Source organism: Hippopotamus amphibius, chromosome 9 (assembly GCF_030028045.1).
Source record: "Hippopotamus amphibius kiboko isolate mHipAmp2 chromosome 9, mHipAmp2.hap2, whole genome shotgun sequence".
Classification (NCBI taxonomy): domain Eukaryota; kingdom Metazoa; phylum Chordata; class Mammalia; order Artiodactyla; family Hippopotamidae; genus Hippopotamus; species Hippopotamus amphibius.
Genome location: NC_080194.1, coordinates 41,941,370 through 41,958,791, shown reverse-complemented (window position 1 = coordinate 41,958,791; position 17,422 = coordinate 41,941,370). Strand labels below are relative to the sequence as shown.

At 38.5% G+C, this 17,422-nt stretch overlaps 1 protein-coding gene across 2 annotated transcripts in view; it reads right to left on the bottom strand.

Moving 5' to 3' along the window:
* RNF121 (ring finger protein 121) overlaps nt 1–17,422 on the bottom strand; it is an 84,444-nt gene that overhangs the window by 38,811 nt on the left and 28,211 nt on the right. For both annotated transcript variants that reach the window (XM_057747514.1, XM_057747515.1), the window contains 2 exons: nt 11,968–12,005; nt 8,640–8,781 (listed from right to left, as the gene is read on the bottom strand). In XM_057747514.1, coding sequence (XP_057603497.1) covers nt 8,640–8,781; nt 11,968–12,005 — 180 coding nt within the window. The remainder of the gene's footprint in view (nt 1–8,639; nt 8,782–11,967; nt 12,006–17,422) is intronic.

Genomic DNA, 17,422 nt, shown 5'->3' with positions numbered 1-17,422 from the left:
AACTATAGCTGCCATAGATATTGATTCCATATTTGAATCTGGGCAAAGAAAACTGAAAACCTCTGGAAAGGATTCACCATTCTAGATGCCATTAAGAATATTTACAATTCAGGGCAAGAAGTCAGAATAGCAACATGAACAGGAGTTTGAAGAAATGTATTCCAACACCTGTGGATGAATTTGAGGGGTTAAAGATGTTAGTGGAAGAAGTAACTGCAGAAGTGGTGGAAACAGCAAGAGAACTAGAATTAGAAGTAGAGTCTGAATATGTGACTGAATTGCTGCAATCTCATGATAAAACTTTAATGGCTTAAGAGCTGCTTCTTATGCATGAGCAAAGAAAGTGGTTTCTTGAGATGAAATCTACTCCTGGTGGAGATGCTGTGAAGACTGTTGAAATGACAACAAAGGATTCAGAATATTACATAAACTTAGTTACTAAAGCAGTGGCAGGGTTTGAAAGGACTGACTCCAATTTTGAAAGAAGTTCTACTGTGGACAAAATGCTATCAAACAGCACTGCATGCTACAGAGAAATCATTTGTGAAAGGAGGAGTCAATTGATACAATTCGCTGTTGTGAATTGCCACAGCTACTCCAACCTTCAGCAACCACCAGCCTGATCAGGCAGCAGTTATCAACATAGAAGCAAGACCCTCCACCAGCAAAAAGACTGACTCAATGAAGGCTCAGATGATAGCATTTTTCAGCAATAAAGTATAAATTAAGGTATGTACATTGTTTTTTTAGACAATGTTACTGCATACTTAACAGACTACAGTACAGTATAAATACAATTTTATCTGAACTGGGAAACCAAAAATTTTGTGTGACTCATTTTATTGCATATTCACTTTATTGCAATGGTCTGGAACTGAACTCATGATATCTAAGGTATGCCTGCATTAGGTGGAAAATGTTCCTAATGGATGTCATAAATACCTAAAAATTTATAAATATTAACATATGCACAGAAAAAAATCTGCAAGTGTAACAAATTGTTAACAGTGATTCTCTCTGGGCACTTCTGAATTTTTTATAATATGTATAATATTTGTACATGTATATTTGAACATGTATAATATTTGTAACTAGAGAACAAAAACAGAACAAAATCTCATCCTGTCTCTTGACAGATTGGCTTTGTCCTCTAAGAATGAGACAGTCCTTCGCCCTCTCTTGGTAATTTGATATGACACAGATTTTGGAACTGAGAGGGAGTACTTAGAATTCATCCAGTCAACCATTCCATAAAACTCACAAAAATCCATTCCACGACATCCCTGACAGGGCTGTCTAGCCCTTAATAAAATGCAGTTGTGATGGGAATATCATTCCCTTCTGACAGTTCACTCCACTGTAGAACAGCCCTCTCTGTTGAAAAGTTCTTTACGATACTTAGCCAAAATGTGCAATCTAAACACTCTCATTCCTTAGCTTTAATTTGGGCCTTTGGAGTTAAATGGAATAACAATAATGAAAAACTATTTTAAAGTTTGAAGAGACATTAGCAATCATCTAGTCTTAAACCCTCACTTTAAACATGAAACATGAGAATAAGGAGAGGCTAAGAGGGGAATAAGTAATTTGCCCAAGGTCCTTTGCTTATTAGCAGTGGTGCTAGAAATAGACCTTAGATCAAGTGACTTCCACTTCAAGCCTTTTATACTACAACAAAATTCCATTCCTCAAAAAACAGAAAACAAGGTAATACTAACTAACTCGTCTATGAGCCCCTATTATCCTGATACCAAAGCAAGACAAATACATGACAAGAAAAGTACAAACCAATCCCTATTATGAACGTAGAGGCAAAAATCCTCAACAAAATACTAGCAAACCAAATCTAGCAGCATATTAAAGGGATTACAGACCACAACAAAGTGAGACTTATCCCAGGGATGAACGACATGATTACCTCAACTGATGTAAAAAAAGCATTTGATAAATCCAACAACCATTCAATGATAAAAAACACTTAAACGAGGAATAGAAGGGAATTTCCTCAAAATGATAAAAGGCATTTATGAAACATCCACAGCCAACATACTTAAAGATTAAAGACCAAAAGCTTTCCCCTCTAAGATCAGGAAAAAGACAAGGATGCCCATTTCACTACTATTATCCAACACTGTACTAGAAGTTTTAGCCAGAGCAATTATGCAAGAAAAGGAAATAAAAGGCATCCAATTGGGAAAAAAGAAGCAAAACAGAGGACATGATTTATATAAAGAAAATTCAACAAAGCTGCAAGACACAAACTCTATACGCAAAAATCAGTTGTATTTCTATATATTAACAATGAACAATGAACAAACCAAAAAGGAAATTAAGAAAGTAATTCCGTTCAGAGTAACACTGAAAAGAATAAAATACTAAGGAATCAATTTAACCAAGGAGGTATGTGACTTGTACACTGGAAACGACAAAACATTAATTAGAAATTAAAGAAGACTGAAATAAATGAAAAGACAATGTTCATGAAAGTTCACAGAACAGGAAGATTAATATTGCTAACATGGTAATACTCCCCAAAATGATCTACAGATTCAGTGCAATCCTTATCAAAATCACAACTGCCTTTTTTTTGCAGAAATGGAAAAACTGATCTTAATATTAATATGGAATTGCAAGGGAGCCAGAATAGCCAAAGCAATCTTGAAAAGGAACAAGTATGGAGGACTCACACTTCCCAGTGTCAGAACTTACTACATTGCTACAGTAATCAAAAGTGTGATACTGGCATTAGCATAAATGTCTAGTTTAATGGAATATAACTGAAAGTACAAAAATAAGTGCATATATCTATGGTCAACTGATTTTTGACAAGCGTGCTAAGACCATTCAACGGAGAAAGAAGTCTCTTCAATAAATGGTGCTAGGACAACTGGATATCCACACGCAAAAAAAATAAAGTTAGACCCTTATCTTGCACCATTTATAAAAAATTAACTCAAAATGGATCAAAGACCTAAATCCAAAGAGCTAAAAGTATAAAACTCTTCAAAGAAAACACAGGGGTAAATCTTAATAATCTTAGATTTGTCAATGGATTCTTAGACATGACACTAAAAGCATAAGCAACCAAAGGAAAAAAATAGGTTTTCTGGATACAAACCTGAAACTAGTAGTAAATAAGCCACAGAGATCTAATGCACAGAATAATGAATGTAGACAATGATATTTGTACTATAATGATCAAACTTGCTAACAGACTAGAACTTAATTATTTCAACCACACTAAAAAGAAAGAATAATTATGTAATGTGATAGAGGTGTTAAATATCACTACAATGGTAATCATATTATAATATATAAATGTAGCAAATTAACATGTTACACATCTTAAATTTACACAGTTATAAGTCAAATATATTCAAAAAAAAAAAAAAAGAAAAAACAACTTCATCAAACTTAAAAATGTTTATGCATCAAAGGACGCTATCAAGAAAGTGAAAAGGCAACCCACAGAATGGGAGAAAATATCTGTAAATCATATATCTAATGATGGTGTAGTATCCAGACTATATAAAGAACTTCTGCAACTCAACAACAAAAAGACAAAAATCCAGGAGTTCCCTGGCCATCCAGTGGTTAGGACTTGGCAGTTTCACTGCTGTGGCCCAGGTTCAATCCCTAGACAGGGAACTAAGATCCCACAAGCTGCAAAGCACATACAAAAAAAAACAAGAAAGAAAAAAGAAAAGGGCAAAGAACTTGAATAGATATTTCTCCAAGAAAGATATACAGAGAGCCAATAAAAACATCAAAAGAGGACCTCCTTGGTGGTCCAGTGGTTAAGATGCTGTGATTCCACTGCAAGGTGCATGAGTTCAATCCCTGGTCAGGGAGCTACGATCCCACATACCACAAGGTGGCCAAAAAACAACAAAAAAACCCCCAAAACATCAAAAGATGCTCAACACTATTAGGGAAATACAAATCAAACCACAATGAAACCCCATGTTATACCCACTAGGGTGGCTATAATACAAAAAAAAAAAAAGGAAAAGTAAAAGAACAAGTATTGGCAAGAACGTGGAGAAACTGGAACCCAATATATTGTGAGGTAGAACGTAAAATGGTGCAGCTGCTATAGAAAACCATTCGGCAGTTCCTCAAAAAGTTAAACATAAAGTTACATGTGACTCAGCAAATCCATGCGAGGATATACCCAAGAACTGAAAATAGGTGTTCAAATAAAAACTTATAACAAATGTTCACAGCAACACTATTCAAAATAGCCCAAAGGTGGAAACAACTCAAGTGTCTATCAACTAATGAATGGATAAACAAAATGTGGTATATCCACACAATGTAATATTATACAACCATTAAAGGGGTAGATACTACAATATGAATGAACTTTGGAAACATTATGCCAAGTGAAAGAAGCCAAGCACAAAGGGCCACATATTATATGATTCTATTTATATGAATTAACCAGAATAGGCAAATACATAGAAAGCAGATTAGTGGTTGCCAGGGTGCACTGGGAGGGGAAAATGGGAAGTGACTGCTTAATGGGTATGGGGTTTCCTCTGGGGTGACAAAAACATTCTAGGACTAAATAGTGGCAATGGTTGCACAACAAAGTGGATGTGCTAAAAGTCACTGAATTATACACCTTAAAACAGTTAAAATAGTAAATTTTGTTATGTGAAATTGTCCTCAATAAAAATAAAATTCTATTCCATTCCCACAAAAAATAGTACTTGAAGATATTTTTATGTCTTTAGCTTTTTCTCTTAGGAGTAGGAACCCCAAAGTCACTAACATTAGCTTTAGAGTTTACAAAACGCTTTGCCATGCAATTTTATATAATCTTCACAACCCATGAGATAGATATTATCACCCCAATTTAGAGATAAGAAGAACTGAGGTTCAGAGAGGTATAAAGTCCTATAGCCAGGAGGCAGGAGAGCTGGCTGATCAAGCCAGATGGTCTAACTCCACTGTATTTACTGCTGCAAGGCAAACAGCTCCAACTTCTGATAAGCTTGAAAAAGGACAGGAGATGCGATTACGTACAGGCCTCCGGGGCAATTTTTCTTCTTCCCAAGTTAGTATTTTAATCAAAGCAGTAAAAATATTCATTGTACCCAAGTTAATAAAAGCTTTAACAAATCCAATATAGATCATTATTGCATAAGAGCAGCATAAAGCAGGACACTACAGATTTCTTCTTCCAATTTTCTAAAGATATGAGTTTAAGTTTCTCAGTGTAAGATATGCTATAATGTTAGCATGCCTTCTCACCAATGCAGTTCAGCATGTTTACAGGGTGTGGCAATAATGAGATGACTGTGCATGTTCCTTATACAACTGGCCTCATTAAGTTACAATCACATTCCTATTAAAGATCAGTGAGTGACACATTAGTGGTTTTCTAACACTCTGATGAGTCCTATAGATATTCCTGAGAAAGCACAGGGGTCAGGGTTACCAGCCTAAGCAGAGCATCCTCTTATTTTCTACACTGGGATTTTCTTTAAGATATTGTTTGAAGAAAGGACTCCACAGTTTTTTTAAAAAGTACATAGTGAAAACCACTGCAGTACATTAATGCGTTCTCACTTCTTCAGAGGTTTTCAAAAATCTCTGCAGATTAGCCAACATCATATAATTATTTCTAAATACAAGCATAGAAATGCCAAGGGGGCTTTCACTCTACATTTGGTTTATGATTTTTCTTATTTTCTGGGTTCAACTAAACCATCCTGATAATCCCCATTTTACAGAGCAGGTACTATAAGCACACACTGAAAAACAAGTGACTTATCTCAGATGGCAGGGTGAAGCATGAGCAGGGTCCAGACATGAAGCCCCACCCCAGACAACTTAGCCTGCTGGATGGTGCCTAGTGCAAAAAGCCTTGGTGCCATGTGGTCATTCAATGCACTATGACCTGAAGGTACAGATGTCTCTACTTGCGGTACATGACAACACATGAGGTGGCTATAGGCCAGTAATGCCTGGAACGTGTGCCAGCTCAAGGGCAAAGATTAGTTTCTCTTCCTCCTGTGCTCCAGATTATCCCTTGATTCCCTTGATGGAAAATCCTTTCCAGAAGCACCATATGTTACAGTAGAAATTATGAAATATGAAACAAGACCTGGCTCTTATCTATTATTATCCCCTTCATGTCTGAACTCTCTGGGCCTCAGTTTGTTCACAGCACTTACCTCATAGGCTATTAAGAGGGTTAAATGAGATAATGTAGCAGTTCCTATCCTGTGGGATACAGACCCCTGGGCATCTTTGGCCATATTACAAGAGGTCTGAAAACTCACATTCCAGAGAAAAATAATCATTTCCGGATTAAGACTAACAGCCCTGGAGTAAAACTGTCTGGGTTCAAATAATGGTTTTACCACTGGAGCAAGTTACTTAGCCTTTCTGTCTCAGTTCCTCATCTGTAACTGGAAAAAACAGTATTTATTGGGTTATTGTGAGGGTTAAATTAGTTCTGTATGTAAAGTGCTTAGAATAGTGGCTGGCATAGTAAGAATTCAATAAATGTTAGCTATTGTTACTATCATAGGTGTTTATGAATTCTTTCAAAGTACCAGTATTATCACATGGACATTGCCAAGTTCTTCATGTTAAAAAAGGGTTATACTTAAACATATGGACACCAAGTGGGAAAAGCGGGGAGGGTTGGGGGGGAATGAATTGGGAGATTGGGATACCAATTGTACACTCTAAATATATGCAGTTTATTGTATGTTAACTGTATCTCAATAAAAGTTCTTAAAAGAAAAAAAGGGGGGGTTATATTTGAAAAGGTTAAACACATCTAAGATAATAGTTGTAAAAAATCCAGTATACTATCTGCTGTGTCCTAATCCACAGTAGTTGCACCTATGATTTCAATGTTTTTTTTAATGTATTGAGGCTTATTTTGTGGCCCAACACACAGTCTATCCCAGAGAATGGGAAGAACATGTATTCTGCTGTTGAGAAGAACATGTATTCTGCTGTTGCTGGGTGGAGTGTGCTATATACAAGGGTGAGGCAAAAATTATCCACACTCGGGTTCTATTAAAACTTCTGTTGGCTGCACTGTCTTATCAGTGCTTCCCATTCAAGGCTACTGTCTCCCCCAGTCACTGCTGTGCAGGCATGAACATATTACATCAGTTCATTTGTAACTGTAGTGCGAGCAAAAATGGATGCCCCATTTGTGATTTGCACAAAAGAAGAGCTGCGTGCAGTGATTCATTTTTTGTGGTCTGAGGGTGCACCTGATGCCGATATTTATCAAAGACTTTGTGCGCAGTATGGAGAAAGTGTTTTATCATGAAGAAGTGTCTATGAATGGATAGAGAAGTTGCTCCACTGGACTTTCACCTGTTTGGTCCCCTGAAAGCAGTCCTACGAGGACAAAGATTCACTTCTGATGAAGAAGTGAAGACGGTGCATTTGTGGCTCGCAGCTCAGCATAAAACATTTTTTAACCAGGGAATGTGAAAGCTTGTTGACAGATGGACAAAGTATATTGAAAACCAAGGAGATTATGTGGAAATATGATATATTTATCTTTTCTAAAAGTTAATTACTATAAATTCTACAGCCAGAGTGTGGATAATTTTTGACTCATCCTCATATGTCTATTAGGTCTAATTGGTTTATAATGTTGTTCAAGTCCTCTTTTACCTGTTGATCAGAATTCTACCAGGTTATTCTATCCATTATTGAAAGTGGGGTACTGAACTCTCCAACTATTACTACAGAATCATCTGTTCCTCCCTTCAATTCTGTCAATTTTTGCTTTATATATTTGGGGGTTCCTTTGTTAGGTACATATATGTTTATAATTGTTATGTCTTCTGGATGTAGTGAACATTTTATCAATATGTAATGTGCTTCTTTATCTCTTGTAACCTTTTTTGATTTAAAGTCTACTTTGTCCAACATTTAAGAGCCAGCAGCTCTCTCTTGGTTATCATTTGCATGAAATATCTTTTCCCATCCTTTTACTTTTATCTCATTTCTTTATATCTAAAGTGAGTATCTTATAGACAGTATAAAGATGGATAATGTGGTTTTTTTAAATCAATCTATCTCTGCCTTTTAATAGGAGAATTTAATCCATTTGCATTTAAAGCAATTACTAATAAGGAAGGATTTACTTCTGCCATTTAGCTATATGTTTTCTGTACATTTTATATGTTTTTGTTCCTCATTCCCTCTGTAACTGCCTTTTTAGGTCTCTCTAACTCTGACTCTGCCTTCTCACCACCTGTTACACTGCCTCCCCTTTATTACTGCCTTTTTAAAATATTAATCTAAAGATTCACTGGAGGCTTGGTCTTCCCAATCAAGTGATCACCTCTCCCTCTATCTGAACAGTTCCTAATCAACAGCTCCTTCATGAACCTATCTCAAAATGTTAAAAGGGAGGACCTACCTTTTCTGGCCATGAAAGTACATTCAGGTTCTTTTCCAGTTTTCACCACCTAAATCACTTGCCTTTTAAACACACACCCTACATACACTATTCACCATTCATACATACAGCTTAGTATTATTATCTATTCCTTTGATACACATGCCCTGGGTTAGGCTGGACCCCAGAATACTTAAAAAGCATCTCCTGATGACTGGCAAACAAAGAAATGAGCAAAGTGGCTTACATTGTAGGAGCGGGGGTGCCTCTGTTTCCACTGTACCAGGAGCAGCTGGGCCACCACCAAGGTAGCGATGAGGATGAGGACCATTTCAGCATGCATGGCTTCATGGCCACGGTGCTTGGCATGCATGCGTGCATGCTCAACCCTGAAAGCCAAACAGATGGGGTGAGCTAGGTCTGGGATGGTGTGGCAGTAAAGGGGTAGTGCTTTCCAGAGATATCTCACTGGTCCATAGCTCAGAACACACTCTTGTACTGTACAAATTAGGGGCTAAAAAGACACATGCCCTAGAGGACAGGCATTTGGGAATAGAACAGGGGTTCTATGGGCCCTAGTCACCAAAGTTAGGTATTGGAGTTAAAAGTAGGTGGTCTGCTGCCCACCCCAAAGTTAGAAACAACTGATACCTTTCCATTTCAGTCCTATTTCAACCTGTCACTGGAAGGAGAAAGCAACCCAGAAAGAAGGTCACAGCCATAAAGGCTCATACTCTTATTCAATATTTATGATACCAATAAAGGAGCAATATTGCAAATGTGTGTTAATTCCAGGGTTAAAGTCTCCTACCCTCTCTGTCAGGACCAGAGATTCTAAAGACTAAAGCCTGAAAAATCTGAACTGCTTCAACTTTACACTATTCCAACACTGACTTCACTATCAGTATCCACAGGTATAGCCTCTTCAAGGGCTCAAGAAAAGTACAGCTGGAAACTCTTATTTACTGTAAGGCTGGCAGTCTCTGGTCCTGAGTATTGGCAGCAAGCGATTCCCTTGGCCAATACAGGCAAAAAGCTTCCTCTGAGAACAGAAAAGTCACTTCTACAGCCAAGGGAGAGGAATAAAGAAGGAGTTAGAAAACTAAATACAAATGTAACCTGTAGTCAGGAGTTTCTGTCCAAGTTCTCCATACCTGGGGATATTAGGGAGAAAGGGAAAGGACAATATAAATGGTATCTTCATGGAATTCCCAAGGGCAATGAGAGACTAAGCAGGAAGAACCCAAGGGATGCATTGTGGATAGATAAATCATAAAGCAAATATGGCAAAAAGTTAGCTGTAAAATCTAGGTGGTGGATACAAGGGTGTTCACTGTACATCTCTTTCAACTTTTCTGTATATTTGAAAATTTTTGTAATAAAATGTTAGGGGGGGAAAACTTGATGGGCAACCACATGTCAGCTAGCCCAGCAGCCACAGCACCTAAGGCTTCATCTTACATAAAACTTTATATAATAGGGATAGGAGTCAGAAACTTAGGTTCAGACACACCTATGTGGCTTTAGCCAAGAAAATTTACATCTCTACATCACAACTTCTTCATCTATCAAAAGGAGTCCATAGCTTTTCCACCTCCCTCATAGAGTTGTTGTGAAGATAAGCTAAACTACAAGGGCAAAGGATATTTTAAAAACCCAAGGATTGTGGGGAGTTATAAAGATAATAAGAGATATCTTTCTTATTTTCAGACAGTATATAACTGAATGAATGTGTACAACAAGAAATCAAAGAAAGGATGCATAAAAAACCAGAAGTCATCTAGTTCAAGTTACCACTCAACACAAAAACTATTTTTGCAATCCTCTGTTTGAATACCTCCACTGGCTGAGAATACATGCCTCTTAAAATAACCTATTCTAGAACCAGCAGTGTCTGACACATTATAGGTACTCAAGTGTTTATGAAGGAATAAAATTCCAATGTTTTAAGAAGCAGGAAGCTGAGTACCTTACAATATACAATGATTATTAATAATGTTTCTGATAATGAGACAAAATCTATCTTACTACAGCTTCAATCCTTCGGACCTAATCCTACACCCTGGAACATATCCATTCTCTCTTTCCCAATGCTGCACCTTCAACTATTTACCATAATATTTAGAAAAACAAAACCAATCCTGTTTCTACCACCATTTTCCTGGGCCCTTTTAGGTTAACAGTTCTAGATCTTTTAAACACAATGCATATAACATAATGTGAAGACCATTAATCCCAATTGCCTTTTCTAGATATATCTAGCTAAAGATCTTCTTAATATGCAGTGTTTACAACAAAATCAATGTGGACTCAGCAAAGCTGAACACAGTAGCACTGTCACTTCCCTTAAGGCAGACAGTATATTTCCAATGAACAACTCAAACTGTGGAATATTTTGGTAGCTCAGGTACACAACTGGTACCTATTAAAGTCACCTAAAATCTTGCTAGGCTTGTCATATGAGTTGATATCTTTGCCATTCTATATTTTTTAATCAATAGTTTTAATCCAAATGAGGTGTTTTTTTCTCTCTATTAAACTCTACTTGGTTGGACTTCCCTGGTGGTACAGTGGTTAAGAATCCGCCTGCCAACGCAGGGGACTCAGGCTCAATCCCTGGTCCACGAAGATCCCACATGCCTCGGAGCAACTAAGCCCGTGTGCCACAACTACTGAGCCTGTGCCCTAGAGCCTTCGAACCACAACTGCTGAGCCCGTGTGCTGCAACTACTGAAGCCCTCCAGCCTAGAGCCCATGCTCTGCAACATGAGAAGCCACCGCAGTGAGAAGCCTGCACACTGCAACGAAGGGTAGCCCCTGCTTGCTGAAACTAGAGAAAGCCTGTGTGTAGCAACAAAGACCCAATGCAGCCAACGAATCAATCAATTAATTAATTAAAAACAAATATTAAAAAACAATAAATTAAAAAATTAAACTTTACTTGGTTGGTTTCAGCTCATTGGTCAGCTATCTTATAAAGTTTGTGAGGCAAGCACTCTTAAAACTCCTTTACTGATGAGAAATAATGACAATACAATATTTGTTGACTCACTGTGGTTACAAAGCAAGTTAGTAAGTAGCACAGCTGAGATCAGAAGACACATCTCCCATTTTCTCAAACAGAGCTCTCTGCCCTGTTTCATGTTTAATAATGATGTTAATGATGATAATCATCCTCAAAGCAGGTAACCACACTGGAGGTTTACCACATGTCAGGCACTGTTCTAAGAATTTCACACGTGGTAATCTTCACAACTGTTAGAATCCTCATTTTACAAATTGGGAAAACTAAGGTAGTGTAAAGTTAATTAACTTGCTCAAGATCACATCACTAGGAAATGGCAGAACTAGTATTCAAACTCAGATGGATTTGGTGCAATAATCTATTTACTCCGAAGGACTGAGGGAGCTACCCAGGAGTGACCCAAGTCCTGGGAAAGATCTTAAATGACCTGTCCTACTGGTTATAGGTCATTGCTTCCCACAGACAAGGAAGCAAAAGGGTAGATATATGACTCTATTAAGAAGATTAATCTATAATTCCCAGCGTACGGGGCCCACACTGTCACACTTACCTCCACTGCTCCTCTGGAGAGAGGTCTGACATATCAACCTGCAGAAAGACATCACCATTAAAATCCATGACTGTCTTAGAACTGTCCCTGCCCAACACACAGTGATCACACATTGCTAGAGCTAAAAGTATGAATCAGGATTTGTGGGACATGAAGTTAGATAAAATATTCTGTCATATAATACCATTTGACTTTAAATGGTCCCATTAGACTAGGGTGAATTAAGCTTCAGTCCTTGCTCTGCTCTTAACCAGCAGTATGGTCTTCCAACCTCAAAGTTCCAGTTCTATTTGTTAGTCTTATGCTTTTAGAGCACAATTTCTTAAATCTTGGCACTACTGACATTTTGGGCTGGTTAATTCTCTGGGTTGTTGCTTTTTTTCTTTTTCTTTTTTTGGGGGGGGGGCGGGGTGGTGCGCGGTCTGTACATTGTAGGACATTTAGCAGCATCCTTGGCCTCTACCCACTAGATGCCAGTAGCATCTCCACAGATACAACAACCAAAAATGTCTACAGACATTATCAAATGTCCCTTGGGGGACAAAAATTGCCCCAGTTGAAAAATCACTGCTCTAGAATACTACTAAATTCTTTGAGTTCACAACTCAAGTCTTCTACTTCCTTGCAGCCATACAGAAGCATACCCAAACCTCAGTACCCAAGTCTCTCAATACATTCTTATATTGAACTGAGCTGAAAATGCTCCTTGATATAGAGAAGAAAGACAGGCCCTCATAATCACACAAAGGAGTCAATCAACAAATATTCCTTTAGCACTTATGAAGTTCAAGGCCCAGTTTCCCACTTTTCCTCTGATAACTTCAGAAAAGTACCTTAAGTGGATGCTTGAAGTAAAATGGGCAGAAGTCCATCCTACTACTGAGTAAAATCAGTACATATTCACCATGCATCCTTTGTGTGTGTGTACTGCGAACATCCACCATTACTTAGGGAGGGCTTTCTGGTTTCTACATGTCCCAGGTAAGGAAGGAAGGAAGGAAGAGAGAAAGGAGGAGGGAGTGAGGGAATGAAAAGAGGAGAGGGGAGAGGAGGAAAAGAGGGGAGGGGAAAAAAAGAGGGGAGGGGAGGGAAAAAGAGGAGAGGGAAGGAGAAGGGAAGAGAGAGGGTAGAGGAGGGGAGGGAAGAAACAATATCCCAAGGCTTCCCCCAGCCAATCAGGGTAATGAAATCAATGTCCCCCTTGTCCTCACATTGCTTCATGGAATTTATTCAGGTGACCTGACTCAGCGCTTTATTTCCCCAAGACAGAGGTCCCCTCCAAGAGGAGACAAGTAGATGCAGGAAATGGAAAAGGCCCAGCTGGGTGGTACCTGAGAGAACAATTAAGGACCACAGTCTTTCAGACGTAGACTAGGGATTTGAGGACACCGGGGGGAGGGGAAGCTGGGATGTAGTAAGAGGGTAGCATTGACATATACACACGACCAAATGTAAAATAGATGGCTAGTGGGAAGCTACTACAGAACACAGGGAGACCAGCTTGATGTTTTGTGAAGACTTAAAGGGGTGGGATAGGGAGGTTGGGAGGGAGCCTCAAGAGGGAGGGGATATGCGGATATATGTATACATGTGGCTCTTTCACTTTGTTGTACAGCAGAAACTGACACAATATTGTAAAGCAATTATACTCCAATAAAGATAGAAAAAAAAAAAAAAGGACCACGGTCTTCTGTTATCTTTGACATGCTTTCCAAGTGACCTAATTGGTTCTTAAATCCAGGGCCAGCAACAGGGTGGCATAAGCAAGGGACCTAGAACTCAAAATTTAAGGAGGCACACATTCTCAGGTACTGACAACAGCACTTGCATGACCTTGAAAGTGAGTGCCTCCTTCAAGTTTGTGCTCAGCGCCTTGTTTGTTACACCCTAGTCCAAGTCTTGCTTATGTCTATCCTGCTCCCATCCTAGAAGATCCCACAGAGCCAAAGAGAACACACTGCTTTTGCATCTTTCAAGGAGAACAGCAGGGTTGAGTGTATATTAAGCACTCAGTGAGTACTTGTAAAAATGAACAGAATTCTCTCCAACAGGGTAATAAGTATGCTGACAAACTAGCACCCCACCTGGAGATGCTTAAATGGGAATGTAAACAAACACTTGAAAAATATCTAATAAGCATCTGGGAAAGAAGTATTCATTTTCTGGAGGCACCCAGAAAAATCACGTTTAAAAAACTACATGTCAAAACAAAAAAAAAAACACAACATAACTACATGCTCAAAGTAGCAAGATAAGTCCATTGAAGGGAAAACAAGGAAGATCCAGGGAACTGGGCCAGGAATGGGGATAGCTCTCCATGAGACAGTGGTCAAGCATGCTACTGTCTGTGCCTTTGTTTCTCCCACTGGAAAATAGAGAATAAGTCTTCTGACTTTATTGTGGGGCTGTGAGGGTAAGTATATTCCAAGTAACCAAGTGATTTCATTGCCTTTCCTCCTAGGAGGGTGGGTATACTTTAAAAAGTACTCAGAGAGACCAGGGAACTGAATGTTAGTGAAACATGGGGCAATACTGCTTTCAGAGCCTCAGAAAACAGCTCAGAAGGGCAAGCACTAAGGCTGAGACTAGACCTGGTGTTCAGAGGACCATTCAGCACTTCATAGAGTAGTATGAGTACCAGGGTGGAGTAAGTTGAGTAGAGACATGATTTGGCTTTAATATTTGCATCCTTAATCAAAAGATTTTTTAAATTACATCCAAATCAGTCTTCTAGCTTAAGTGGAAAAACAAGGAAAGCTATAAGCTGTATCTACAATTAACCTGTACCATCTGGAAATACATCTTTATTTGCTCCCTCATTAATGAGTTTATTCATCAGGGGCCAAGCAGTAAGCCAGTCTAAAGGTGCCCTGTCCAGAGCTCAGGTAGCTGATCAGGTAGGCTCTCAGGGCAAGATTACTGATTGATGGGCCCATATCCTACTCTGAAGACCCGTACACAGAATGTCTTTATGCCAACCAATCACTCTCCTCCCAGGATTTCACGAGGCCTCTAGTCATGTCAATCTACCTAGGTCCAGATTTGAAAGAAGTTAAAACAAAATGTCAGGCGGAGGGCAAGAGAAAACTTTACAAAAACAGAAAATGATCGGCAGTTGACTGATACTTTCTCAGGTGCAAAAGACTCGTGGTCCACCAGTGTAATTCCACAAACAGGCCTCCTATCCCCCACAAATACTGATACTCTGTGGTCTCTGAGTCTTTACACAGGCTGATTACTTTGTCCCTTCAGCCCCTCTCTTCCACCAAACCACATTCTACCTTCCTGCAAAATGCTAGACAAATCCTCCTGAATCCAAAAAGGCTTTTTAGACTGACCCCATTCACTGGTGAAAAAAAAAAATTCCTCTACTGTCTTGATGAGCATGATCCACAGCCCAGAAGCATCAGCACCATGAGAACTTAAAAAATAGAAGCTTCAGAATCCATCGCAGATATCCTGAATCAAAATCTGCACTTAATAAGATACCTAGGTAATTCATATGCACATAAAAGCATTGCTATTGCAATCACTTTGCTGTATATCTGAAACTAACACATTGTTAATCAGCTATACTCCAATATAACATAAAAAGTTAAAAAAATAAGATAGCTTCCTCCACAAGAGGGCAGACAGCAGTATCAAGCAGTATCAGCAGTATTTCGTCTTGCAGAACTGAAAACCACAGCCACAGAAAGATAGAGAAAATGAAAAAGCAGAGGACTTTGTACTAGATGAAGGGACAAAAGGGATAAAAACCCAGAAAAACAACTAAATGAAGAGGAGATAGGCACCCTTCCAGAAAAAGAATTCAGAATAATGTTGGTGAAGATGATCCAGGACTTTGAAAAAAGACTGGATGCAAAGATGGAAAAGTTTACCAAAGACCTAGAAGAATTAAAGAGCAAACAAACAGAGATATGCAACACAATAACGGAAATGAAAAATGCACTAGAAGGAACCAATAGCAGATTAACGGAGGCAGAAGGGTGAATAAGTGAGCTGGAAGACAGAACGGTGATAATCACTGATGTGGAAAAGAATAAAGACAAAAGAATGAAAAGAACTGAAGACAGCCTAAGAGACCTCTGGGACAATGTTAAATGCATCAACATTCGCATTATAGGGGTCCCAGAAGGAGAAGAGAGAGAGAAAGGACCTGAGAAAATACTGGAAGAGATTATAGTTGAAAACTTCCCTAACATGGGAAAGGAAATAGCTACCCAAGTCCAGGAAGTGCAGAGAGTCCCAGGCAGGATAAATCCAAGGAGAAACATGCCAAGACATATAGTAGTCAAGCTGACAAAAATTAAAGACAGAGAAATGTTACTAAAAGCAACAAGGGAAAAACAACAAATAACATACAAGGGAACTCCCATAAGGGTCACAGCTGATTTCTCAGCAGAACTCTACAAGCCAGAAGGGAGTGGCATGATATATTTCAAGTGATGACAGGGAAGAACCTACAACCAAGAATACTCTACCCAGCAAGGATCTCATTCAGATTCAATGGAGAAATCAAAAGCTTTACAGACAAGCAACAGCTAAGAGAATTCAGCACCACCAAACCAGCCCTACAACAAATGCTAAAGGAACTTCTCTAAGTGGGAAACATAAGAGAAGAGAAGGACCTACAAAAAAAACAACAAAACAATTAAGAAAATGGTAATAGGAACATACATATCGATAACTACCTTGAATGTAAATGGACTAAATGCACCAACCAGAAGACACAGACTGGCTGAATGGATACAAAAACAAGACCCATATATATGCTATCTACAAGGGACCCACTTCAGACCTAGGCACACATACAGACTAAAAGTGAGGGGATGGAAAAAGATACTCCGTGCAAATGAAAATCAAAAGAAAGCTGGAGTAGCAATACTCATATCAGATAAAATAGACTTTAAAATAAAAAATGTTACAAGAGACAAGAAAGGACATTATATAAAGATCAAGGGATCAATCCAAGAAGAGGAGATAATTATAAATATATATGAACCTAATATAGGAGCACCTCAATACATAAGGCAAATGCTAACAACCATGAAAGAGGAAATGCAAGGCAGAAATAGAGACACAGGTGTAGAGAACAAACACATGGACACCAAGTGGGGAAAGTGGGGAAGGTTGGGGGGGGAATGAATTGGGAGATTGGGATACCAAATTGTACACTCTAAATATATGCTGTTTATTGTCTGTTAACTGTATCTCAAAAAAAAAAAAAAAAAGAAAGAAAGAAAGAAAAGAAAACTAAAAGTAAAAGGATTATCATAAAAAAAATGCTATTGCATCCCAGCACTCACATTCACAATCAGTCCTACAGTCATATATCTCTATGCACCAGAATCGGTTTTTTTTTGGTTTTTTTTTTTTATTTTTTTTGGGGTACACCAAGTTCAATCATCTCTTTTTATACACATATCCCCGTATTCCCTCCCTTCCTTGACTC